The sequence below is a fragment of the Scatophagus argus genome, chromosome 2 (assembly GCF_020382885.2).
Source record: "Scatophagus argus isolate fScaArg1 chromosome 2, fScaArg1.pri, whole genome shotgun sequence".
Taxonomy (NCBI): domain Eukaryota; kingdom Metazoa; phylum Chordata; class Actinopteri; family Scatophagidae; genus Scatophagus; species Scatophagus argus.
In genome coordinates, this window is record NC_058494.1 from 15,295,175 (window position 1) to 15,321,566 (window position 26,392).

At 39.8% G+C, this 26,392-nt stretch overlaps 1 protein-coding gene across 6 annotated transcripts in view; it reads left to right on the forward strand.

Annotated features, from left to right (window-relative positions):
• Positions 1-26,392, forward strand: part of LOC124071942 (ankyrin-2-like) — a 73,982-nt gene that overhangs the window by 22,232 nt on the left and 25,358 nt on the right. For 5 of the 6 annotated variants that reach the window (XM_046413026.1, XM_046413017.1, XM_046413044.1 and 2 more), the window contains exons 3-40: positions 312-410; positions 1,637-1,735; positions 1,903-2,001; positions 2,094-2,279; positions 3,373-3,396; positions 3,908-3,916; positions 4,454-4,552; positions 4,795-4,893; positions 5,047-5,145; positions 5,272-5,469; positions 5,630-5,728; positions 5,839-5,937; positions 6,099-6,197; positions 6,438-6,635; positions 6,745-6,843; positions 7,125-7,223; positions 7,532-7,729; positions 8,043-8,141; positions 8,785-8,883; positions 9,001-9,099; positions 9,212-9,310; positions 9,420-9,492; positions 10,547-10,673; positions 10,871-10,949; positions 11,093-11,196; positions 11,529-11,564; positions 12,436-12,660; positions 12,775-12,873; positions 13,328-13,482; positions 13,796-14,007; positions 14,109-14,316; positions 14,467-14,563; positions 14,738-14,966; positions 15,273-15,398; positions 15,512-15,634; positions 15,755-15,787; positions 15,878-15,899; positions 25,608-25,685. In XM_046413026.1, coding sequence (XP_046268982.1) covers positions 312-410; positions 1,637-1,735; positions 1,903-2,001; positions 2,094-2,279; positions 3,373-3,396; positions 3,908-3,916; positions 4,454-4,552; positions 4,795-4,893; positions 5,047-5,145; positions 5,272-5,469; positions 5,630-5,728; positions 5,839-5,937; positions 6,099-6,197; positions 6,438-6,635; positions 6,745-6,843; positions 7,125-7,223; positions 7,532-7,729; positions 8,043-8,141; positions 8,785-8,883; positions 9,001-9,099; positions 9,212-9,310; positions 9,420-9,492; positions 10,547-10,673; positions 10,871-10,949; positions 11,093-11,196; positions 11,529-11,564; positions 12,436-12,660; positions 12,775-12,873; positions 13,328-13,482; positions 13,796-14,007; positions 14,109-14,316; positions 14,467-14,563; positions 14,738-14,966; positions 15,273-15,398; positions 15,512-15,634; positions 15,755-15,787; positions 15,878-15,899; positions 25,608-25,685 — 4,324 coding nt within the window. Of the gene's footprint in view, positions 1-311; positions 411-1,636; positions 1,736-1,902; positions 2,002-2,093; positions 2,280-3,372; positions 3,397-3,907; positions 3,917-4,453; positions 4,553-4,794; positions 4,894-5,046; positions 5,146-5,271; positions 5,470-5,629; positions 5,729-5,838; positions 5,938-6,098; positions 6,198-6,437; positions 6,636-6,744; positions 6,844-7,124; positions 7,224-7,531; positions 7,730-8,042; positions 8,142-8,784; positions 8,884-9,000; positions 9,100-9,211; positions 9,311-9,419; positions 9,493-10,546; positions 10,674-10,870; positions 10,950-11,092; positions 11,197-11,528; positions 11,565-12,435; positions 12,661-12,774; positions 12,874-13,327; positions 13,483-13,795; positions 14,008-14,108; positions 14,317-14,466; positions 14,564-14,737; positions 14,967-15,272; positions 15,399-15,511; positions 15,635-15,754; positions 15,788-15,877; positions 15,900-21,140; positions 24,907-25,607; positions 25,686-26,392 lie in introns of those variants that run through there. The other variant, XM_046413053.1, reaches the window with a different exon arrangement.

The following is a 26,392-nucleotide window of genomic DNA, read 5'->3' on the forward strand; positions in this document are numbered from 1 at the left end:
ATCTCAAACATTCCCAGAATGAGCATCTCTTTTCTTTTTTCAAAACTGTAAATCATCCAACTGTACTTCATTTTGATTGACTGATAACAACATTTTGAAATACTATTTTCAGATCCTAATATTGTAGAAAATATTGTAATATTGTATTGTAAGAACATGATGTGTGTCATGTTCACCACTGACCTAAATGTTCAGCAGATACATAATCATATCTGTTCAGTACAGTGTGCAGTACAGTACATTGTCTCATATTGTATCATTGTATCATATTGTCTCATGTAGAGATCTTCTTCTTTTATTTTTCTCTCCAGAATGGTCTGAATGCACTGCATTTGGCTGCCAAAGAGGGACACAAGGATTTAGTGGAGGAACTGTTAGAGAGAGGAGCACCTGTTGACTCTGCAACTAAGGTAGATATTAGTGTTATATAAGTTATTATGCCTTATCATCTTCCAAGATGTGATCACAAAAGTATCACGTTTTGATTTTACTGGGGGAAAGCTATGTGGGGAGGAGGACGGTTGATTGACAGAGTGAGACCACATGAATGTAATGTAATTTTGGTATCAGTTGTAAAATTGCACTATGTAACTCACTGTTTCCCTCTTGAATGAAACTTGTTTCATTGGAGTGGTGATGGACGGGAGGATGATTTAAGAGGGAGAAAGTCACATGAGAAGTGTTTAACTTTGTAACTTTATACATCCACATATTGTTCCATAAATCCAACACAAATATCTTACGTTAGTTTCTGGATTCTGGGTTTTGTGTAGCTTCCTGTTTTGATTTACGCTGACATTAAAAATAAAACTTCAAATAAGTTTTGCTGTCACCTCAGAAAGATGTCATGGTGGACTCATGATTGCTTAATGATTAAATATTCTGCCTTTACTGGAGATGAGAGAGGGGGATGACAGTGAGTGCGGGGTTAGCAGTTTGGCAGGCTGTTGGTGATATGACTCTGTGGATGCCTCACGTGTCAGGTTTAACAGCTAGCAACGATTAACAGCCAGCAAGGAATGTGTCACCCTGCTACCCATGAATTTGGCCTTTGATATTAATCAGTCCATAACCTTCACGTCCTGAAATAAAATATCAAGATTAAATAAACATTTTCTGTTATCAGTTTGTATAATTTAATTTTCAATGAGGTGATATTAATATCTGAAGCTACCAGTGGTGAAAGGGTACATGTATGGGCTTTTCCATTTTATGCTACTGTATTTATACTTCTATTCCACTACATCACAGAGACAAATACTTTTCACGCCAGTGCTTATGAAAAGTAAAAAATACAAATATTGTGATTTGATTTTGAATTTTTCCAATAAACTGAACGGTCGAGTGTTCCTGTACTTGTTGAGAAGATTCTCCTACGTTTTAATCTAAATAAACCATTAAAGAAAAAAGAAACCTCTGGAAAATACTTTGTCACCATGCTGAAAACGGGACTGTTTTTCTGAGCTCATGAAAAGTTGTTCACTATGTGGTCCTCATAGGAAGGCGATTTTGGACTGTCAGCAACTCTACAAAACATATGATGATATTACAGAATATGATATGAGGTGTTGTTTGTTTGTTGTTTTTGTTTGTATACATGCTTTGCTGCTGATAATAACCCTGTTTTCCTCCATAGAAAGGAAACACCGCCCTCCACATTGCCTCATTAGCTGGGCAAAAAGATGTAGTCAGACTACTGGTGAAGAGAGGAGCAGATGTGAACTCTCAGTCTCAGGTGAGAAGGTTCTGAGTGATCAAAATCTGTTAAAACAAATGATCAGAATGCATGCAACACCAACACTGAGAACATGATCTTACATTCCATGTGTGAATTGAATTTTCCCCAGGGATCAGTGAAGTATTTCTGATTCTGATTCTGATTGTATGTGTTTGCCTCTGCAGAATGGCTTCACTCCACTTTACATGGCAGCCCAGGAGAATCACTTAGAGGTGGTTCGATATCTGTTGGAAAATGAAGGAAACCAAAGCATTGCAACAGAGGTAAGTTTGCATGTCAGCTACCTGCATATGTGTTGCATTGTACAAATTACAAAGCTAAACACTACTCTTATTTTTCTCCTCTGCTCCTCTAGGACGGCTTCACCCCCCTGGCCATTGCTCTCCAGCAGGGCCACAACTCAGTGGTCTCCCTGCTGTTGGAGCATGACACCAAGGGCAAAGTCCGCCTCCCAGCCTTGCATATCGCAGCCCGCAAAGACGACACAAAGTCTGCCGCTCTGCTGCTCCAGAACGACCATAACGCTGATGTCCAGTCTAAGGTGAGGGAGGGCGGAAGGGGGGGATTGATGGATAGAGGGTGTAGGATATGGGATTAGAATCCTGCCATAATCTGAAACCGAAAGAAAATGTCTTGACACCTTGAAAGGCAGTGTTTGAAAATTTAAAACCTGAAATAAAGTTTTGCAAGTCTGAAAATAGGTTTTGAAATCTTCAAAAGTATTTTGAAAGTCTGAAAAAAGTTTGAATGTCTGCAAGCATAATTTTGCACTTGAATTTTTATTTTTCATAAGTGCAACATGCATATTACAGAGTTTCAGCTTCACATTCAACAAGATTCAAACCTCTTGTTGCACCCTTGCTGTCTTTAAGTATACATTTTCGGAGTTTCAAATATGGCATTATTGTCCCACCACATCAGTTTGCAAAAAACTTTTGAAACCTTGTAATATGAGATCTGAAAACTGCTGTGTGCATGTTTGCAAAAAAAAAGTTTTGAAACCTTGAAACTTGAGTTTTGAAATGTTAAAATCTTCTGCAAACATCATTTTGTATGTGAGCTCTGGGTGCAACACTGGTGTTTGTTTTTGCAGAGTTTCAAACCTCCCATTAACAACAAACCGTGCTGGTTTCACCCTCACGTTTTCAGAGTTTCAAATGTTTTCAAACTTTTGCGCTCGTAACTTTGCAACATCCGCTTTTTCTGAGTTTCGTCCACACCGCTGCGAGGTTGCGATCACGTGATTTTTGGCAGCGTTCTCTCGCTGCTTTGGTTTGAAACCCTGAAACTCACACTCTGAAAAGCTAGAAAAAACAACCTAAAACAAAACGGCACCAGGGGAGGGGCACCTGCCTCTTCTAACCAATCGTTTCTCTGGTGAAGTATAGTCCAATCACATGTAAGATCAGGTGGGACTGACAGCATCATGCGCCAATGACTGACAAAATGCGTCAGCATCACGCATGATGCCTCTCTTAGGATGCTTTGCTTCCTCTCTTAGTTTGTTTGCTTTGTTTTCTACTTGTGTGACCTTGTAAACTTACCCTGTGTTTTATAAACAATGTCGTGATAAGCCCTTTCCCTAACAACCCTACATACTATCCCTCCTCTCTCTCCCTATGCAACCTAACCAGATGATGGTCAATAGAACCACGGAGGTATACAGACTCATCACCTCTTCATTTCACCGATTTCATTTTGCCACTTCTGACCATCTCTTTTTAGCTCTTTTGATGACCCTGATCTGTTACCTTATTCAAGGACCTGAGAAGTCCTGCATGTCAGAATTATGTACCATTAATGTGATTGCTTGCAGCTGATTGTGCTGTACTACACACTCCTGAATGGCTGACAGTGAAAAACACTGTGTTGTATAAACAGATCCCAGTGGATGCTAATTTGTTCCATTTTAATTGTAGATTATTTGTTTTACATTGAAATGAAATGATTTTTTTTAGAAATATATATGCAAATTAGATTTTTTTAATGAAACACTGACACCTTTTCAGTAATATTACACATTTTTATTTGTTGCTCTTTTCTCTGTGCATGTCCCACAGCATGTGTACTCCTAAACACTTTGATAGCACTGTTTTTTTCCTCTCTGAAACACGTTGTTGATCTTTAAGTTAACTCTGTTTTTTAATTAAATTGCACCATGTCTATCAGAATGGGAAGGTAAGGAGTGAACTCACCTACGACTGTGTACTGTAGATATTTATATATACCTCATATATAAATATATGTCCATTTGTCCATTCAAGCAGTTACACATAGTGTGTAGTTGCTTTGTGAATTTCAGTTTTGTTTTGTTTGTTAATGTCTTTTATGCTGAACTTTTAACAAAAACCAAACTATGGTTTTTGTCACCATTTGTTTTTTTAGCAGGCATGGAAGAATTACTGGGTTTTTGCATGAATTATTTACTGCATGTGCTATTTCAGGGGTATGCTGACTTTCTGTGCTCCTTCTTACACCACATGGTTTCTTTTTTCAGCATGCTGCCTCATCTTTCTTTTTTCTTTCTCTCTTTCTTTCTTTCTTTCTTTCTTTCTTATGTCTCATGTCATTTTACTTTGCTCTTGTTTTGCAACTTCTCTCATTTTTCCTCAGCTACCTTTTCAACCAGTCTTCTCTTCTCTTTCTTCCTTTTTTCCAACTTCTTTCCCTTCCCCCCTGTCTCTGTCCTCCTCTCTCCTTGTCTGCCTCAAACAGAGTGGGTTCACCCCTCTGCACATCGCCGCTCACTATGGTAACGTGAATGTCTCCACCCTGTTGCTGAACAGAGGAGCTGCTGTGGACTTCACAGCCAGGGTATCGCCCCATTTCCATTCCTTAGCATGTTGGGATGCTTCCTGTACTGCTTTACCTTCTAAACCTTAATAATATTAACTGTGTTTGTTACTGGATATTTTCATCTGCATTTCTTTCTTTATAATAGTACTTAGATTCGATTCATTTTCCATATGATGAATAAATTATATTTTTGCTGTGTAAAATTAATCAGTATTTAGAGTAAAGTTCACTTTCCTTTGTTTCCTTAACTCCTTTGTCAGAATGGGATAACGCCTCTCCATGTGGCCTCCAAGAGAGGCAACACCAACATGGTGGCCCTGCTGTTGGACCGAGGAGCGCAGATAGACGCTAAAACCAGGGTAAGACTATTACTGGACATAGCTTTTATTTAATAGTCACAAATTTGCAGATACCTTCTTGTGATTGCTCAACAGAGTATACCAACCACTGGTCAAAAGACTGGATTAATGTCCACCCTTTATGTTTATTTATGTGGTTGTGCCATTTGTCAGGATGGGCTAACCCCCCTGCACTGCGCAGCCAGGAGTGGACATGACCCAGCAGTGGAAATTCTGCTGGAGAGAGGAGCTCCCATCTTAGCCAGAACCAAGGTTGTGTATGGCTGTATAGCAGACCCAGGAATATTTCCTACCATGAGATATACTACATCTATACTATATAGGAATTTTTCAATTTGCTTCATGATACAATCATTCATCATTTTTGTCCTCACACAGAACGGACTGTCCCCACTGCACATGTCAGCCCAGGGAGACCACATAGAGTGTGTTAAACTCCTGCTGCAGCACAAGGCGCCTGTTGATGATGTCACACTGGACTACCTCACAGCGCTGCACGTCGCTGCTCACTGTGGCCACTACAGAGTCACCAAACTTCTGCTGGACAAGAAGGCCAATCCCAATGTTAGAGCACTGGTAGGTTTTTACAGAAAATAACAACTGCACAAGCTGTATATTTAATGATTATTTATTGGTTTAATATTTTAGGCAATGTAGACTGAAACTTTGTTTCCTCCTCCAGATGTACATAGATATAACATTTACCTGATCATTCTTCTTTTGCTCTCTCAACCAGAATGGTTTCACTCCTCTCCACATCGCTTGTAAGAAGAACAGGGTAAAGGTGATGGAGCTGTTGGTCAAATATGGAGCTTCCATTCAGGCCATTACTGAGGTGAGACGCTAAGTGGGAATGTCAAATATCTTCTGTAAATACAGTAAACCTTTCTGTGTAGTACTTTGCATTTTATGCTCCTCTTCCTGTCCCTCTCTCTCCTTTTATAGTCTGGTCTGACACCCATCCATGTGGCCGCCTTCATGGGCCACCTCAACATTGTTTTACTTCTGCTTCAGAATGGAGCGTCTCCAGATGTCCGTAACATTGTGAGTACTGACAAATAATTTCTCCAGCTCTCTGTGGTCAGTATTTAAAAATACTTATGACACTAAGGAAACAGAAGTTTTCCTATTGCAGCTGCTTGGAGGGTGTTCTCAGTGTTTCACAGCGTCTTGATGCTCATAAATGTTCTGCCTTTGCATGTCAGCGTGGTGAAACAGCTCTCCACATGGCAGCACGGGCAGGTCAGATGGAAGTGGTTCGCTGTTTGCTGAGGAATGGAGCATTGGTGGATGCCATGGCAAGGGTGAGTCAGCTGTCGCCTCACCAGCGTTGATCACTGTTTCTTTCTTTTTATCATAAATTAGCATATTTTATCCACTAACTTGCACACATATACACACACTGGGTCATTTCACCTCATCAGCTATGGCTTCTTTGTCTCTGTTTTATCTGACTCCATTGCCTCCACCTATATTTTTGTTTCATTTCAGTTTATCTCCTGTATTACTCAAATTTGTACAATCTTTTCATCCCTCACCCCCAGGAGGACCAAACTCCCCTCCACATTGCATCCCGTTTGGGGAAAACTGATATTGTCCAGTTGCTGCTGCAGCACATGGCTCATCCAGATGCTGCCACCACCAACGGCTACACTCCTCTCCACATTTCAGCCAGGGAGGGTCAGGTAGAGACTGCTGCCGTGCTGCTGGAGGCCGGAGCCTCACACTCACTGGCCACGAAGGTGAGCAGAGGATTAAATTCTATGCACTACATTATAAGATTCTTATATCGATTCACAAATATCCAGTTAAATAGTTTGACATTTTTTTTCAATCCTTTTCCCTCTGCAGAAAGGATTCACTCCATTACATGTAGCAGCTAAGTATGGAAGCCTTGATGTAGCACAACTTCTCCTTCAGCGCAAAGCTCTCTCTGATGATGCTGGCAAGGTGAACTGAACATATCAGCATTATGTACACACACTGTTTGAATGTAAAATATTCACAGCTGAGGTTTGAGGTTATTCCAGGGAAAACATATTCATTTCAGTGAGATACACAGTGCAGAGAATCTTTAAGTATCTCACTACAATTAAGTTGTGTGTCCAGATGGGGCTCATTATAGAGTTTAACAGAACTGTAAGCAGGAAGACAAAACATAATAAAGTCACAACGGTGCACTGTTACATAACAGACATATGAATCATTTAATCAAATGCTTCCCCTTGCAGAATGGCCTAACTCCCCTACATGTGGCAGCTCATTATGACAACCAAGATGTAGCTCTGCTGCTGCTGGATAAAGGGGCATCACCTCATTCTACTGCAAAGGTCTGACCAAGGATTTTAATTAAGAGTCTCTGACATTTTCAGAGATCATATGATATTCTCAGTCTACCACAAGATTTTCACTGTAATCTTGTTGGGATTTTACATTATAGTAGTTATAATTTAACAGTAGTTTGATTTTTAAGAACTGATACCAGATATTCTTGGATGTTTTAGATTTTATCTGCACTAATAAATAAATCTAAAAAAATAAAGTGTTTCAACGTTTTTTTAAAAAAAATGTATAGGGCAAATTTTATACTCTAAGATGTTGTTATAGCTTGTAACTGTTAACCTTCCTCCTTCTCTAGAATGGCTACACTCCTCTTCACATTGCAGCCAAAAAGAACCAATCAAACATTGCATTAGCGCTTCTGCAGTATGGAGCAGAGACCAACATTCTGACCAAGCAGGGAGTCAGCCCTCTTCACCTGGCAGCCCAGGAAGGACACGCTGAGATGGCCGGTCTGCTGCTGGGCAGAGGAGCCCATGTCAACGCAGCCACCAAGGTCATACACAAATGCAAACATTGTTCTTAAGTGTCTATTTGTGAGGACACTGAATAGACACTACATATATTACTAAGGGTGCGGGCAGCATCATTAGTTTCAGGAATATGCAATACGAAGGACATAAACAAAATCTTGTATCTTAAACCCAGTAACCATTCAGAATATGCAACAAGGATTAAATTGTAAGTTTGTGATTTTATGTAGAGACCCACATAACACTAAATGTATGTATGATTTACAAATCAAATGTTTAAGATAAGTAGTTACAACACAAAGACCCTAGAACATCTATGTGCTTTGTATGTTACAGAGCGGACTGACTCCTCTGCATCTCACAGCCCAAGAAGACAGGATCAGTGTAGCAGAAGTGCTGGCCAAACATGATGCCAACTTGGATCAGCAAACTAAGGTACAAATACACACACAAACAACAACTTGTCTCTAGTCATCTAATTTCATGGAGATTCCATTTAACGTGGAATTTATTAAAGTCTGTGGTGAAGTCATGAAATTATACACTACAGGAGTTGTTGTTTACCAAATGCTTTTATTTTCATTGTGAAGAATCTGCAGATGAGTTAATCAAAACGCATAGACACAAATTCAGCAAGTCTGCCACCTGCTGGTTTTTGGAAAGCATGACAGTGTCGACATTGTAACATCAACACTACATAAACAAAAGTATTGGGACACCTGATCATTATGCCAACAGGGATTTTAATGACATTGAATTCTAGATACACAGACAGCTTTGCAGCTATAACAGTTTCCATTTTTTTGGTAAGACTTTGAAGTGTTTCTGTGTTAAATTTTGCCCATTGATGCTGTAGAACCTTTGTGAGGTTAAGATTTCCCTTCACTGGAAGTAAGGAAACAACCTCATACCACACCTGAATTTGATAATAAAGAGATATGTCCCAATACTTAAACTTATAATACGTATCATTCGGAGTATCTTCTTGACCTACATGTAAAACAAATCAAGCAAACTTGGAAACGACATTTAACTGTTTTTCATCTGTATTACACCCCTCATCCTCTCTACACCCCAGCTTGGATATACCCCTCTTATAGTGGCCTGTCACTATGGAAATGCCAAGATGGTGAACTTCCTGTTACAGCAAGGTGCCAGCGTCAACGCCAAAACCAAGGTAGAATTCAAAAGTGTTGTGCTAGAGTAAGCACAAGGCACAATACAGTTAAAGTTATTTTAGTTTTACAGTGATCTTCCCTAAAACGTCTTATCTTTCCTCCTTTTTGTGCTGTAGAGTGGATACACACCTCTTCACCAGGCAGCACAACAAGGAAACACACACATTATCAATGTGTTGCTACAACATGGCGCCAAGCCCAATGCTACTACAGTGGTATGAAAAAAACAAGCAGTGTTTTGTGTGCAGTACAATGTTTTGTAAAAGAAAATAAATGAGCAGTCTCACTTTTACGTCACATGAAGACTTAACTCTGCCTTTCTGTTAGAATGGAAACACTGCTCTGTCTATTGCCCGACGTCTGGGTTACATCTCCGTAGTGGACACACTTAAAGTAGTCACTGAGGAGGTCATCACTACGACAACGGTAAGCTTGTGATACCAGTAAATTTTGTCCTAAATTTCCCAGAAAAGCCAGCTAATCTTTGTCTGTTCTGGTTGTCTTTTACCATGACTGCGAATGGGGCTCACATCAGACAATCACAGAGAAACACAAGCTCAACGTCCCTGAGACCATGACTGAGATCCTTGATGTATCTGATGAAGAAGGTGAGATACTTTGAATAGATAAAACAAAAAACTATGAAACTGACTAAAATCTGACAAAAAATCTTTTCCTTTCTTTAGTAGTCATCAAGAGTTGTGTATTGTGGGTGATGTAGTTTTGTAGCTGTGGCTCTTAAAGCTGTGTGTGTTTCATAGCTTTAAGGCTGGAAGATGAGCCATTATCTGAGATGTCTGTCGAGCTAGAAGGTACTGCAAAATGTCTGCTTGCTCTCCCAGCTTGGTGTGGACTGTATTTGTGCCCTGTTTCTTATCAGGGTGATCATATTGATAGTATGCAGTAATGCATTAACTTAATACTACTACTTCTTTGCTAAAACAATGAACTTTGAAAATTTTGTCTCTCACCTTTCACTCTCGAATTCATAATCCCCATCTTGTCTGCCTCTAGATTCTATGCAGCTAGAATGAGTGAATTTTGTTTGTATATGCCTGATTTAATATGAATAGACGTTCCTTGAGCTAACACTAATTGTTTATACGGTGTAATCAGAACTTTGTTGATTGTGCGTTCAACCAGCAGTGGAAACTAACTGCATAAAGTGCAGGGGAGATATGATTACGACTTATGACTTATATACTTATGGTAGTTACGGAAAAAAAATATTATCCCAGTGCTGTTAGGTCTTCAGAACCAGTGACCCATTTCACAAAAGAGATTTGTGATTGCTCAGTTGTAGTGTTACCTTTCGTAAGTGATTGACTATGATCACTCATAAAATACAGATACATTTGTGAGTACTACATGCTCATGCATGTGCCATAAATCTAGTGTTTGTTCTTATGAATCAAATGTCAAAATCAGCAAGTAGAAAATGATCTCATGTCTCAAACTGCAGCTAGTGTTCTGCAAATGTGATGAAACAGGCCTGAGACTGGAAGTAATCACATTGTTCAGTCATGTGAGATAGAAAGGAAAGCAGCAGAATTGTGGACATGCTTAAATGAATACAGCCTTTTTACCACTTTTTTTCATTTTGTCATAAAAACTGATTTTTTTTCTAATCAATATCTCAAACACTACATCTTTATTTCCCAGGTGAAGACACCATGACAGGTGATGGAGGAGAGTACCTGAGAGCGGAGGATCTCAGAGAGCTGGGAGATGACTCGCTGCCAGGACACTACCTGGACGGCTTCAGCTACATGAGCCACAATCTAGACAGGTCAAGAACAACACACACATACACACACTCAACAGAAGTCTAAATTTGCATTTGTCCTCATAAATGACAGCACCTTTGTGATGTGGGTTAAGCGATCACCCTTACCTTCCTCCCCTCCTGTTGAACAACCTGCTGTGATGCAAACATACAAACAGACAGACAGATATGACACTTCATCCAACTTGCTTTTCCCACAGGACGCAGCACACTCCCATTCATCAAAGTTTCCATCACAGGGAAGGGGTTCTCATTGAAGACATGCTTACAAGCCATCAGGTGAGGACAAAGTGCGCAAAAAGTGTCTGGTTGTCATCTTGTTGGTTTAGCTAAATTACATTAGCTTGCTTCAGGTGTTCATGGTTTAGAGTATTCGTGAATGCCTTGACTTTTTTGACCTGCTGGTGTTTGCTGGTCTGTAGGTATCAGCACTGTCTAGAGAGCACGAAAAGGAGTCGTTCCGTCTGAGCTGGGGTGCCGAGCACCTTGATAACGTGGTGCTGTCGTCCACACTGCTGCACTCTGGGTACACACACACGCACACACACACACACTGTTTCCTGGTGTAAAAGTCTTTGACTTGTTCACAGCCAGGTGTGTATGAGTCACCGCTGAATCAATTTTCATTTTTCCTTACATTATTTTTCACTCCTTCATTTCTGTGTTTTCTGCTCTCCATTCTTATACTGCTGTGTCTTTTTCTGTCTCTGCTCAGGTTTTGATCACTTTCACTTATTCTTTATTCTCTTTTTCTCTTTTTGTTTATTCTCTTTTTGCATCTTTGTGCACTGTCTTGTCTCGACTGTGTTTGTGATTGTGTGTGTGTGTGTGTTGTTTGTTGTTGTATTCTGCTTCTAGCCGTTCCTCTCCGTGCCTAGACAATGACAACAGCAGGTGATACTCTATGTTTTATTTACTTTCTCTTTCGTCTCAGTGCCCTTACTTTTTTTCTCACTCACTATTAAATGACCTGCTCATTCCCATTCAGCGTGTCTGCATGATTTCACAATGCACGACTTTACATTTCCAGGGTGCAGGTTTTGTTAACTAGAGATGTTCCAACCAAGTTATTTTATTTTTGATGCTGATCTGGGCTTTAAATTAAGCATAGACTGTGCTGTAATGTTGCACAGTGGGGCATTAATGATGGTCCTTAAAGAATAAAGCTGGTATAATTTCATGTTTTTCTTATGCTCAGCAAAGTTCACAGAAAGCTGGTTGTATGTCTTTCGATCCTTACCCCATGTGTTGCTAAGGAAGACAGAAAAAAACTGTTCACAAATACATAGTTCAAATACATAGTTTACATGCGTAGTTCATAGCCAATTAGAGCATTATTCAAACAGAAGTAAGGTAAGAGTCGTTTGGACATCTTTAAGTTAACATGTTGACATTTCTTAAATAGAAAACTTGAGTATTACTGTAAGCACCTGCTTGTCTGAAGATATATAACATTTGATATGTATATAAGAAAGAATCTTGTTCAATCCCCTCCCCTTTGCTTGCCTGATTAAATTAAATGTTTAGTGGAATGAGACTTGAAAAAAGTGAAAATATTGACAGAGGCTGGAGTTAAATAATATCTGTTGAAACATGCTTGTTATATCAGTACTGAATGGTGTCATAAAAATGGTTTCTTCTTACTGTAATCTCAGTTGCTTTTTCTGCATGGAGGCTTATTGTCAACAGACTCAACATGTAGGCCAAAAACATTGCATTTATTACCAACCAATGTTAAATTTGATTACTTGACCTTTTTCTGCAGTTTCCTAGTCAGCTTCATGGTAGATGCACGGGGTGGGGCCATGCGTGGTTGTCGTCACAATGGCCTGCGAATCATTGTACCACCAAGAAAGTGTTCTGCACCCACGCGGGTGACATGCAGACTGGTCAAGAGACACCGTCTGGCCTCTATGCCTCCTATGGTGGAGGGTGAGGGGCTGGCTGGTCGCATCATAGAAGTAGGCCCAACTGGAGCCCAGTTTCTGGGGTAAGTGTGTGTTTGAGTGTGTGTTTGGGTGTTTTTGTATGAGTGCGTTTACACTGTTGTCTGGTGTGCTCATATTTTCTTCTTGCCTTCCAATCTGTGCTGCGTATGGATCAGTAAGCTCCACCTTCCCACAGCTCCACCCCCTCTAAATGAGGGTGAGAGCCTGGTCAGTCGCATCCTGCAGTTGGGTCCTCCAGGAACCAAGTTCCTCGGGTAGGACCATGGGTGGGGGACACCCTACCATCCTGGAAGTGGTCACATACTCACCCATCCACCGTCCACCTGACTGTTTTGGATTTTGTTGTTGTTTTTTTCTTTGTTTTTCTTTTGTTTTATTGCTTTGCTTCATGGTACTATGAAAGTGCAAACTTTAATTTGAAACCTTCTGCCCTTGTGCTTTGTTGTTGAGTTATACCTGTGCTATCCTTAGTCTGCCGATACCCAAACAGCGATTGATGTGGAATGGATCCTCTCTTTATGTTTCAACATTATACATTTTTTCATGAATGCATTTTTTCATATTTTTATGTTTTCTTAAGCATGAAAATGAGATATTTTAAAGTCAACTTGAAACTTGTGTTCTTTTGTTTTTTGTTTCTGATCATGAAATGAAATCAATATATTTTTAATCAATTTGTGTTTGACTTTAACTTGCCACCCTTTTTAGGCCTGTGATTGTGGAGATCCCCCATTTTGCAGCTCTGCGGGGCACAGAGAGAGAGCTAGTGATCTTGAGGAGTGAGACAGGGGAGAGCTGGAGAGAACACCACTGTGATTTCACTGAAGAGGAACTGAACCAGATACTTAACGGCATGGACGAAAGTAAGGGATCTTAAGTGAGGGTAGTTAATAGGGTTCATATGTCACATCGCAGAATTTTTGATTTAAAAAAACACTACACAAACAGTGTAGACACTAAGCCACAATACAATCTCATGAAACCATCACACGTGGCAAAATTGTAAAGAAGACAAGGTTTTAAATCACATTGCTGGGATAATAACAAGAAGCAGGACGTACAGCAAGTAATGAATGAGGGAAAACTCACAATAATCTCACACCTGGATTTCTATTTTCCAAAATTCACACAATTAACTGCTAGTTTATTTATACATAATATTTGTGGTCTTCACAGAACTTGATTCCCCTGAGGAGCTTGAAAAGAAAAGAATATGCCGCATCATCACCAGAGACTTCCCACAGTATTTTGCGGTGGTGTCACGAATAAAGCAAGACAGTCATTTGATTGGCCCAGAGGGAGGCGTCCTCAGTAGCACTCTTGTACCTCAGGTCCAGGCTGTCTTCCCTGAAGGGGCCCTCACTAAGAAGATCAGAGTAGGGCTACAGGTACGTACATGTCCATTTCTTGGTCAGACATGAATGAGTAGAATGATCCTTGTTAAGGCAACAAACAAAGTTACGTTGATATGTTTTCTGCCTTGTCTTAGGCTCAACCCATTGATGTAGAGGTGGTGAGAAAGATACTTGGTAACAAAGCGACATTCAGCGCAATAGTCACATTGGAGCCTAGAAGAAGGAAATTCCACAAGCCAATTACAATGACAATCCCTATTCCCAAGAGCTCCAACAGTGATGGGCCAAGCACGGAGTTCACTGGGGAGACGCCCACCTTACGACTGCTTTGCAGTATTACGGGTATGTATGAGAAATTGTTAATTATCATCAACGTCAGCAAACAATAAAAATGTGCATTAAAGAAATCCCACCATGTTTTTTCTTTTCTATGAATACAAAAAAGCCCCAATCATGACAGGTAGGGTAACAAATTATGTTTCTGTGTTTTAGGTGGAACCACTCCTGCCCAATGGGAGGATATCACCGGGTCTACACCCCTCACTTTTGTTAACCAATGTGTTTCCTTCACCACCAATGTATCAGCAAGGTATATTCTTCCTAAGTTTTCAATGTTTCCAAGTATACTTCACATAGAACCTTCACACTTTAATATAGTCCTTAACTCTATGTGACAAACTTATAACATGAGAACCTAAAGTACTGTGCAACTACATGGTGATATCTATCAGCAGCTGACTAAAAGTATAATTCTTATTTCTAGGTTTTGGTTGATAGACTGCAGACAGATCCAGGAGTCTGTCAGTTTTGCCTCTCAGCTCTACAGAGAGATTATCTGTGTTCCATACATGGCCAAGTTTGTCATTTTTGCAAAGACACTGGACCCCATTGAGGCCCGCCTGCGATGTTTCTGCATGACAGATGATAAGATGGACAAGACCCTAGAGCAGCAAGAGAACTTCACTGAAGTTGCCCGCAGCCGAGATGTTGAGGTACGGTGTGATGATGAGGAATAAAGATAGAGGGTTTATCTCATGCTAAATTATTATGTAGCCGCACTGTAAATATATAGAAAAGAACAGAGAAGAAGATGAAGAAGAAGAAGAGATGTGATGGAACGTTGGAAAGACACTGGAGTTTATTGAGAAGGATGTTGGTGAAGTCAGTATCTTAAGGGAGTCTGGAAAGAGATTAACACAGGCTGCCAACTTAATACAGTTCATGCCCTTAAAAATTTGATTTGAGGTAGACCTTCATGGTATGTCTGTATCATGAAAATGTCTGACATACACACACAGGTGCTGGAAGGAAAACCTATATTTGCTGACTGCTTTGGAAACCTGGTGCCTCTTACCAAGAGTGGACAGCACCATGTGTTCAGCTTCTTTGCCTTCAAAGAGAACAGACTGGCCCTCTTCATCAAAGTATGAGAGCACATTAGATAAAAGTGCCTGAAATTTCTACTTAAGTATTCAGAGATTCAGAAGTCCAGATTTGTTTGATTAATTGGCTAAACTGCTGTTCAATCGATGTACAGATTAGAGACACAGCACAGGAGCCATGTGGTCGTTTGTCATTCACCAAGGAACCACGCACGTACCGAAGTCTTACCCACAATGCTATCTGCAACCTTAACATCACTCTCCCAGCATACTCAAAGGTTAGTCTGATTGATTCTCAGTTTGTATTTATATTTTAAGAATAAAAATTAATTACAATCATAATTTTGGTTGCAGTAACTGCATTGTTTACTTTCTCTTGGATTTATTCTTCTCTTTAGGAGTCTGATTCAGACCAAGATGCAGATGATGAGGTAAATAAAGTTTACAAGCTGCCACACTACAGGGAAGAAAAATATCATAATTAGGTTGAGGCTAACTATGTGTTTTTGATCTTTTTGCAGAGTGAGAAGAGTGACAAGAAATGTAAGATGAATTCTGTTGTTTTGCAATATTTATGTCTCATTTTAGAGTGTTTTTTGATTATTTGCTGATTTTTTTTACACATATTTTTCTGAAATAGATCCTCATATTTGAAACATTTTAATGTCCATTTTTCAATAGTCAGTACTAATGTTGGTACTAAGAGTACCAGTATATAAATTTTAGATAATTTAATATTGAATTTCTAATTCATTCTATAATTGTATTGTATTTCATTTTCATAGTACAACACAGTCTAGAGATGTTATGTTCCATTTCGATTAACCCTGCTTTCTTTTTTTGCTCTACTAACCCTGTGTATAGTTACATGTTTGTTACTTGCAGCTACGCTATGGCTGATGTACTCTGCATTCCCCTCACTTCAAACCACACTTTTCTCCTACCCTCATTATTATTAATTTGCTGTATTTGCTTTTTTTTTAGTTAAATCATAGATGATTTAATTTAATCACAGATGAAGGTCAAAATAATACATTTCATTTCAGTAATTGACTAACATTTCTTTTCCTTTTACCAACTTTCATGCTTTCATTTATTCATTTGGTTTTGTTAGAAATGAAATCCCTATTCACATGTTCACATATTTGTTATTTTACATCACAACTTCCTTTCTGTACTTGAACTAAACAAGGTACAGTTTTTATGATGATATAATTATAAAATATAATTTTTTAAGGTTAACTGAAACAATTAAGTATTTCACAAATACCAAATATTTTGAAACTTTAAAATGGACTTAAATATCCACTAGCAATGATTTGATTACTGGGCATTAATTACTTACCTCTCACCCCCTTACTAAAACTCTCTACTACTTCTAACCTTTATTATTTTTTTGTATATTAGTTTATTATGTTTTCTATATTTTAAAACTTAATTTGTAGGCAGACATGACTCGTCATGTCAGCAACAATCTTGAGAAGTTTTGTTTGTCTGTTATCCTTCATTCCTGTCACTTTGTTTCATATGTAGGTTTCTATGTTCCCTATGTTTTTTGGGGGTTTTTTTTGGTATATTTTTAACATCTGAATATGTCATCAAAGAAATTAGATTAATGTTATTTTTGTCCATTTTGACCTGTTTTGTTACTCCTCCTGGCTTTGCTTATGCTGTTGCTGTTGTACTTCCTTCCAAACTCTTCTGGATCACTTCGTCATCTTCTTTTTGATCTTCTTTTCAAGACTCCCTTATCCTCTGCCCTGTCATACTTCTCCTTACTCTATGAACTGAAGATGGATTTTTGATGGCATTGTCTTGATCACACTTTTCTGATGTCTCTCTTCCCCACTTCATTTGTCCCTTGTGTTCTTTATCCTTTTTGGTTATGAAACCTTTTTAATTCAAGATGATGAATCTGAATCAACTGAGACATTCTCCCTGAGAACTAACCAACCTCTTGACCCCGCAACCCTTGCAAGTCCGGATCTTCTGTCAGACATGTCGGACATCAAAGTGTCTACTGTTTTGATTGCAGAGCAAACAGGGCACTTAATGTATGAAGAGAAAGCTGGAGGTAGAGGCATGGAAAGAAGAGAACCTTTGAACAACGAGGAACAGTTTAAAGACAGGCTTGAAAAGATTGGAGAGGGCCAAAGAGATGGCCTAAACAATAACAGACAGGAAGTACAACAAGATGATGCTAAAAGAGAAAAAAGGGGTTCACTCTCTGAGACTAAAACTGTGGAAACAAAGTATCCTCCTGCTGATGAACCAGTCTTACAGGAGATTTACATTGAGGGGAAGACTTCAAATAGATCTGCCCTGGAGGTCAGAGACCTGACAGGCATAGTCTCACACCTCAGCATGGACATGAATCAATACTTGGAACAGAGACCTGCAGTGATGTGTGGTTCTCAAGAAGACCTTGTCCAAGATAGATTTGAGCAGGTTATTGTAAAGCGTGATGGCAAACGACGTCCCCCAGATATCAAGAAACCTATTCGGAAGAAACTTAGAGACAGAGAGCGGTCTGGATGTAGCAGCTCCGAGGGTGAGCTGGAAAGGATGAGCTCTGAGGAATCTTTAGATGGGGATGCTATTCTTAAAGAGATTGCCCTTGTACCCACCACAGTTATGAATCCTCCGGCGTCTCCTTTAGTGGTTGAAACACCAATAGGATCTATAAAGGACAGAGTTAAAGCTTTACAGAACAAAGTTGAAGAGGAGGAGGTGCAGAAAAACACTCAGAAAGTTATTCCTCAGGCAAAATCTACTATCACCACAAAGGAGACAGAGGCAGACATGCCAGAACTTCCGAGAATTCCCAAGTCTCCCAAATCCCCCAGATCTCAAACAGAAAGATTAGAGGAGACTATGTCTGTTAAGGATCTATTGAAAGCATTTCAGACTGGACAGGACCCATCAAAAAATAAAGCTGGGCTTTTTGAGCACAAAGCGGTGGCTTCATTTTCAACATTGATATCTCAACCAGGAGATGCTGAGGAGATACAGAAGACTGAAAAGAGCCCTATGCAGGAGCCAAAATCACAAATTCAGTCTCAGGATCTCACAGTTTTCAACCAACAGAGTGATGTTAAGCCATGTGACTCTGAGGAATCACTATTAATTTCAGATAGCGGTTATGTTGGAAAGACAGTAGACTTTGCATTTCAAAGGGAGGATGAAAGTCTTATACCACAGGGAAAGACACCAGAGTTGTCAGAGAAGGAGACTGTGTCTGTGAAGGAGCTGATGAAAACATTCCAAACTGGCCATGAACCCTCAAAAACTAAAGCTGGGCTTCTTGAACACAAATCCAGAGCTTCCTGTATTTCAACATTGATGTCTGAATCAGAAGATTCTGAAGGAATACAGATGTCCAAACAAAGTTCTACACAGGAGCTGAAGTCACAAATCCAAACTCAGGACTTCACAATATTCGGTCAGCAGAATGACGTTAAAATATATGACAAAACAGACTTAGAAGATCGACCAGCAAGCTTAATAAGGGATAATTCAGAGGAATCACTGCTGATTTCAGATAGCGCTTATGCTGGAAACACAGCAAAATTGGCTGATAACATTGCTTGGAATGCTGGAAGCATTAGCCCACAGGGTGAGGCACCAGATATGCCAGAGGAGGAAACGATGTCTGTTAAGGAGCTGATGAAAGCATTTCAAACAGAACAGGAACCTTCAAAAAATAAAGCTCAGCTTTTTGAACACAAAGCTGTGGCTTCTTCTGGTATTTCGTCATTGATATCTGAATCAGCAGATTTTGAAGAGATACAGGAGTCTGAAGAGAGTCCTATGCAATTACAAACCCAAACTCAGGACCTCACAATTTTCCACCATCAGATTGATGTCAAGAAGTGTGACAAAGCAGACTTAGATGATCAACCTGTAAGCTTAATTCAAAATAACTCTGAGCAATCACAGTTAGTTTCAGATAATGGTTATTTTGGGAAGACAGTAAAATTTGCTGATACAGTTCAATGTGACATTGGAAGCCTTAGCCCAGAGGGAAAGGTAAACGATTTATCACAGAAGGAGACCATGCCTGTCAAGGAGTTGATGAAAACATTCCAGACTGACCACGAACCCTCAAAAACTACAGCAGGGCTTCTTGAACACAAATCTAGAGCTTCCTGCATTTCAACAATGATGCCTGAATCAGGAGTTTTTGAAGAGATAAAGATGCCCGAACAAAGTCCTACACGGGATTCAGAGGAATCACTTTTGATTTCAGATAGTGCTTATGTTGGAAACACAGCAGAATTGGCTGATACAATTCAATGTGATGATGGAAGTGCACATAGGGAGTTGTCAGAAAAAGAGACTGTCTCTGTCAGGGAGCTGATGGAAGCCTTTGAGACTGAGCAGGACCCTCTGAAAACTAATTCTGAGCTCTTTGAATACAAAGTCATTGCTGGCACAATTCAGTTAGACAATGGAGGGGTCAGTCCCCAGAAAGAGAAACCAGAATTGTCAGGGACAAGCAGAGGCAGAATGCTGTTAGAAGAACCGGTCATAAGTACTGGAGACATACAAGACATACAGATCAGTCCTGATCGCAGACCTTCTGAGGACTTTACTGCAGACATAAAAGCTGAGCTGGAAGAAAGTCCTGAATACCAGCTTTTCAAGCAAACATCAACAGCTTCAGATGTGAGCTATCAGCTGGAGGCACCTGAGCAAGATCCCTTGGCTGATGATGTCACAAATCCAGTATCCATCTCTAGTCCCTGTATGAAAAGTTATTTTGGGGAAGGCATTTCTCTTTTTGAGAATCAAATGAGAGATGATGATGTGAGCCCTGAGATCCCCAAGCATGAAGGTATGACTGAATCCTCAGTCACTAACGTTGATTTTAGGATCCATCTTTCAAGCTCAGGGGAGAGTGAGAACTCTAAAGGAATCCCTGTGACTCACCAAATAACCAATGAAATGTTTACTTTCTCTCCTAGAAGAAAAGAAAAGCACACAATACCTTCACCGGAACAGAACCTTTATGAAGCAAGCAACGAAAATATAACAGAGGCCAAAATTGTGGAGCCACAACTTCAAGAAATACACATGGAGAGGAAAACATCTAGCCAGCCATCCACTACGGTAAAAGATATGTCTGGGATGTTGTCCTTGATGAACAGTGAACTGGATCAGTATCTGCAAGCTCAACCTGTGGCAAGTCAGACACCAGAAGAGGACATTGCTCAGGAGAAATTTGAACAAATTATTATAGTAAAGGATAAAGAAATACTCACATTTGTCACTGATGAAAATACAGGAGAAACAGTGAGTAGTGGCACACAAGAAAAAGATAATACACCAATGAAACAACTTTCAGTTACACAGGTAGGTGAAGAAGAAGTAAAAGATACATCAGGACTGTCGTCAATCATGAACATTGACATGGATCAATATGTAGAGGCTATGCCTATAGTTAGTCAACCAATAGAGGATAATGTACAGGAGCAATGTGAAATTTTCACATCTATCAATGATGAAAATAAAGGACTGATAATGGATGGCTCAGCACAAGGAATGGATTGTGCTAGAGGGGAACAAGAGGTCACAATGAGGGGGGATGAAATGCTAAGGGATTTTACAGAAACCCAGGCAACCTTGACTGAAGAACTCCCAATGAAGGAAGAATGGGTGGAGAAAAAGTCTTGTCAGCCATCTGCAAAAGTAAAGGATATGTCAGGCATGATATCACTGCTTAACAGTGACTTGGACAACTACCTCGAGGACAAGCCGGTGAAAAGTACACCAGAGGAAGATGTTACTGTCACCAAGATTCGAAAATTCTCAAGTGAAGAGCAAAGGATTAAAGTATGTGAAAAAACACAAACAGCAGTTTGTATGGGTATGGAGGATACAAAAAGTGGAGAGACCCATGAACCCACTGATCTGGTTGAACTCAAAGAACTCACACAAAGTTCTGTATTGGAGACACCATTCCAAGAAGTTTGCATCAATACAAAGACACACCACCAACAATCTACAACTGAGAAGAATATGTCAGGCATGTTGTCACTTCTCAGCAGTGACTTAGATAAATATCTTGAGGATAGGTCAGTGGCAACACAGTCTCTCCCAGAAGAGTATCTAGTCCATGAGAGCTACGAACAAGTTGTACTGACACGTAGTAATTTGGAGGATAGGGCAGGTGCAGAAGGAAATGAACACATACAGACCGACAATGTTGGAGTGACAGAATTGTCACCAAGTTCTGTAATAGAGATGCCATTCCAAGAAGTCTGCATTGAGAGACAGACACAGCAGCAACAGTCTACAACCGAGAAGAATATGTCAGGCATGTTGTCACTTCTCAGCAGTGACTTAGATAAATATCTTGAGGACAGGTCAGTGGCAACACAGTCTCTCCCAGAAGAGTATCTAGTCCATGAGAGCTATGAACAAGTTGTACTGACACGTAGTAATTTGGAGGATAGGGCAGGTGCAGAAGGAAATGAACACATACAGACCGACAATGTTGGAGTGACAGAATTGTCACCAAGTTCTGTAATAGAGATGCCATTCCAAGAAGTCTGCATTGAGAGACAGACACAGCAGCAACAGTCTACAACCGAGAGGGATATGTCAGGCATGTTGTCACTGCTCAGTTGTGATTTAGATCAATATTTAACAGAAAGGCCAGAGGTGATGCAATGCAACCCAGAAGATGTGGTCCGTGAGAGCAACAAAGAAGTTATTTTGACAAAAGACACTAAAAGAGTGGGGTTAGGTATCGCATTCTCCCCTGAACATAACATGATGTCACTGAAAGACACAACTCACGACATTGTGGACATCAATAAAAAGGGAGCTTTGGAAATTGGATGGCAGACATGTTCCCATGAGGATGAAAGTCTCAAGAATTTCTCATCTGAGGAGAGTGATGCAATAACATCACCAAGTGCAGAAGCACCTTTCAATGACTCAACTGAAGGGGCAGTGGAAGTTACAAAGTCATATGTTGCAATGGATGACTGCAAGAATGATGATAGGGATGTTGTAGTTGTTGCTCATTCGGTTGTCCAAAAACATGAATTTTTGCAACTGCCAAGTAGTTCTAACACACTACAACGACCAGCTGAATTGGAGAACCTAAACACTGTGGTTTTTGATGACCCAACCAAAGAGCCATGCCATCCAGACTCGCTAGAGACAAGTCCTCACATAGAAGATAGATCCTCAAAGACATCCCCTGATTCAATTGAGCCAAGCCCTAAAAGAGAATCCCCTTGTCCAGACTCTCTTGAGGCAAGTCCCACTCAATCAAAAGACACAGAACTTAAGATGCCAGCCAAGACAGCTGTGTATGAGGATTATGCCTCCCAACTAGAAGCATGCTTTCCTTATGACAAAAATATCTACAGGGATGAAAGGGAGCATGAAGAGCAGGAAAACAACTATGAGATCATCCGAATGGATAGTGAAATTAAGGAGGAAAAATATTCCGACTCAGTAAAAGGAGTAACCGATGGAAACATGCTCTCTGACCCCAAAATACATGACAGTGAGAATCTCCACATACTCATGAGGCAAGACTCTCTTGACAAAGATGACAGTGAGGATGATACCACCAGTAAACAATTCACACCAGAAGAAGAGATGTTTAAAATGGCTGCAAAGATCAAAACATTTGAAGAGATGGAACAGGAAGCTAAAATGAGGAGAGACAAATCTTTAGATGTCACCATGATGTCAGAGACAGGTGATCACAAAGATGATGAGTTTGATCAAAAATGTGGACGAGATATACACCCTTCCTCACAAGATACACTGCAGAAAAATTCTGAAAAATGTGTGACAGAAGTGACTGATGCACCTAGTGAGGCAACAGATATTAGTTTGAGCATTAAGGATAAGGACAAAATTCAGTCACAAGTAAAATCTGCTGAATCAGTTGATGGTTCATTGTGCTTAACTGCAACTCCCAGAGAGGAATCTCATCCACGGAGTGAGAGTGAAGATTCTGCGCCACTCTTTACAGAGAGAGAAGCTGAAATACACAAAGATAAAGATGCTGTAGAAGCTGACTGTTCCCCAGTCACTGACACACCTTTTTCCAGCTCGTTGACAGAAGCGCACCATCTAGATGAGGACAAAGAAAATCAATCAGTACGCACACATGGTACAGTTTCTGTTGGCGAACCTCAGGCTACGGTGTGTTTTAATGAATCAGAGCATGTTATTCCATTGTGTGAGGAGAATGATGAAGCCTTCAATGCAGTTGTTGAGGCTGAGGAACAGCAAAATCTGTTACCTGCAGAGGACAGAAAAACACCTGATAAATCACCAGATCAAACACCAGGTGATGATAGAAACTCGGATCCATTTCAATTTCAAGAGGGAAAGTTATTTGAAATGACCAGAGGTGGTGCTATTGATATGACAAGAAGAAGCTTTGATGAAGAAGAAGAAGGATGTGCATTTTTTCACATAGGGAAACATCCAGTTGAAGAAGTTGTACCAGAGGAGACAGGGGAAGGTGAAACAAAGTGTTTAATCTTAGAGAATAAGGATTCTGATACAGATACAACCCTCCAAGAGGTCCCACAATCATCTCTGACTCAGGGTTCCAGTGACAAATTTCCTACTCCCAAGCCCAGAACTTTTGTCAAACCCTCAAGCGAGTTCAAGAATGAGAGCCCACTTTATGAAGCTGATCCTTGCAGTTCCATTGAGGTTCAGCTTGGTTCCCCCAGTGTTTTGGAGAGACAAACCATTATTGAAAGCGAGGTTGGAAGCCTTGAAACACTTGGTCTAGACTATCTAGATTCTACCATAGCTGACCTTCAATCAGACACATCTACAGCTGCCCATTCAGTGTACTCAGTGCAAAACCAAGATTCATCTGACTCCTCTCCTGATGAGGAAGAGGAAGAAGATGATGAAGACCAGTCCTCAGTAATAGAGATGTCCTTTACAGCTGCACAGGCTACGATTCCAGCATATCATCAAGATTCAGCCCTACCTTTGGAAATCAAACCAGGCAGCACAATGAAAGAGGAAATAACTATGGAAGAGTCGCAGATACCCGAGCATGATCAGTTTGAAGGAAAAGCAGAAAAAACTTTGGATCGAAGGTCTAGATCTGAGGCCGATAGTTACACAAGTAAAGCCTCTAATAAAGCCAGCAGGAGTTTTTCTGACAGTAGTCAACCCACTCATAAATCCAAACTTGTCTCCTCCAGACTCTCAATCATGGTGCAACAAAAATCTCCAACTCAGACGCTCTCCTCGTCCTCTCCCCATAGGAAAGAAATCCAACTCTCTAAGACTACAGAAACATCTGTTAGGTCTTCTTTGGATGCTGATGATGATATCAGCAGCGCAAGTCACAGGAGTGAAGATTCTGTTACCTTCACATATGACATCCCACCCTCACACAATTCAGATTCTGATTGCAATCCATTCCCTTGTGTACATCCATCCTCTGGGATAGAGGATGTATTTGAATCCAAGCCTGCCCAGGATGACACAGTGGAAACTCAGAGAAAGAGAAACATCGATGACCAACCTCCAGAACATTTGCCAGGTACGGCCAGACCTACATGGACTTTTGCTTTCCTATCTTTTCTCTTCGACAACAAGACCCCTTTTCCTCTCCCTAAGAATATTTGTCACCATGTCATTTTGTATTATTTTTGTGTGTCATGAGTCCCATCTTTCATTGTATTTACTCATCTGTATTTTGTGTGTGTGTGTGTGTGTGTTGTGGTGTTTTGTTTTGCATGTTGGTAAGTTACTTTTCCATCTGTGTTTGTGTTGATACTATCTCAAGATTGAATGGCTTTGTTGGTTAAAGAAGAGAGTTTCACTGTTGTACTGGTACTTCTATCTGTGTACTACTAATACAGCTTTACTAATATTAGCATGCAGGTCACATGATTAGCACAATAATATCATTGCTTACACAAAAAAACATGATGTTTTGTGAAGTGTGACCAAATCGTGACTGTACATAAATAATTCAGGTCCTCTTCAGAGTGACAAATCCACCTTTTATCACGCATTTCAACATCACAGAACCACTTTTAATTTCAGTTATACATCACTGAGTAAAGTATTACAACCCATAGCATAGAGTAAAATAAAAGAAGGAAATGAATCTACACTTACAAAGTGTATTTTCATGACTAGTAATGGCAATTTGAAGAGAAATTCTACTTTGAGTTACATTTAATGAGATACAGTTGATGGTATTAAGATTTAATGTTTGACTGACGGCTTTTTTAGTGGATTGGCAGGATGATGCTGACAGGAAAGAGGAGACATTAGCTATCATTGCTGATCTTCTTGGCTTTAGCTGGACAGGTAAGCTGTGAAATCACTCTCTCATCATTCTCTGTTTCCAGTTAAGAAAGCAATATGGTGTACATCATGTTTGAATTGGAACTGACGTATTTGTGAGCATAAATAGGAGCATAGCTGAAAATATTAAATTGGAGCAGTTTTACCACCAATGCACACAAATATTGTTCAAGATTTTTTGTTAACACTATTTGAATAGCTGTGTGCATAAGACTGACACTGTAAATCTGGTTTTAATATTGACTGTCATAAGACCATTATAGCTGTGGCATGAATATTTTTGTTGGCTTCAAATACAGTGGTATTTTGATAACAATTAGTACCCAGATTATTAACACAGTTTTAACTAAATTAAACTAACTGCTAGCTGCCAATAATTGTACCTCGCTGCCATTAATTAGTTAGTTTCAGGCAGTGTGGAGCTGTAGCTGTATGTTGCTTGTCACAAATTTACATGATCCTTATATCCTGCTCGTCTAGTATTACACATCTGGAACTCAACAGAGATGAGAAAAAGCATGTGAGACAGACGTGGACATAAACTATATATGTATTTACATATTTTGTCATACATCAGATTTATGTATGGTATTGTTCCCTGTTTCTGGCATCACATAACATCACTTAATAGTACAATTAGCCACTGATACCTTATATAAGCTGCTAAAGCTTCTTTTAAATTTGATTAATGTCAAAATATAATAACACAG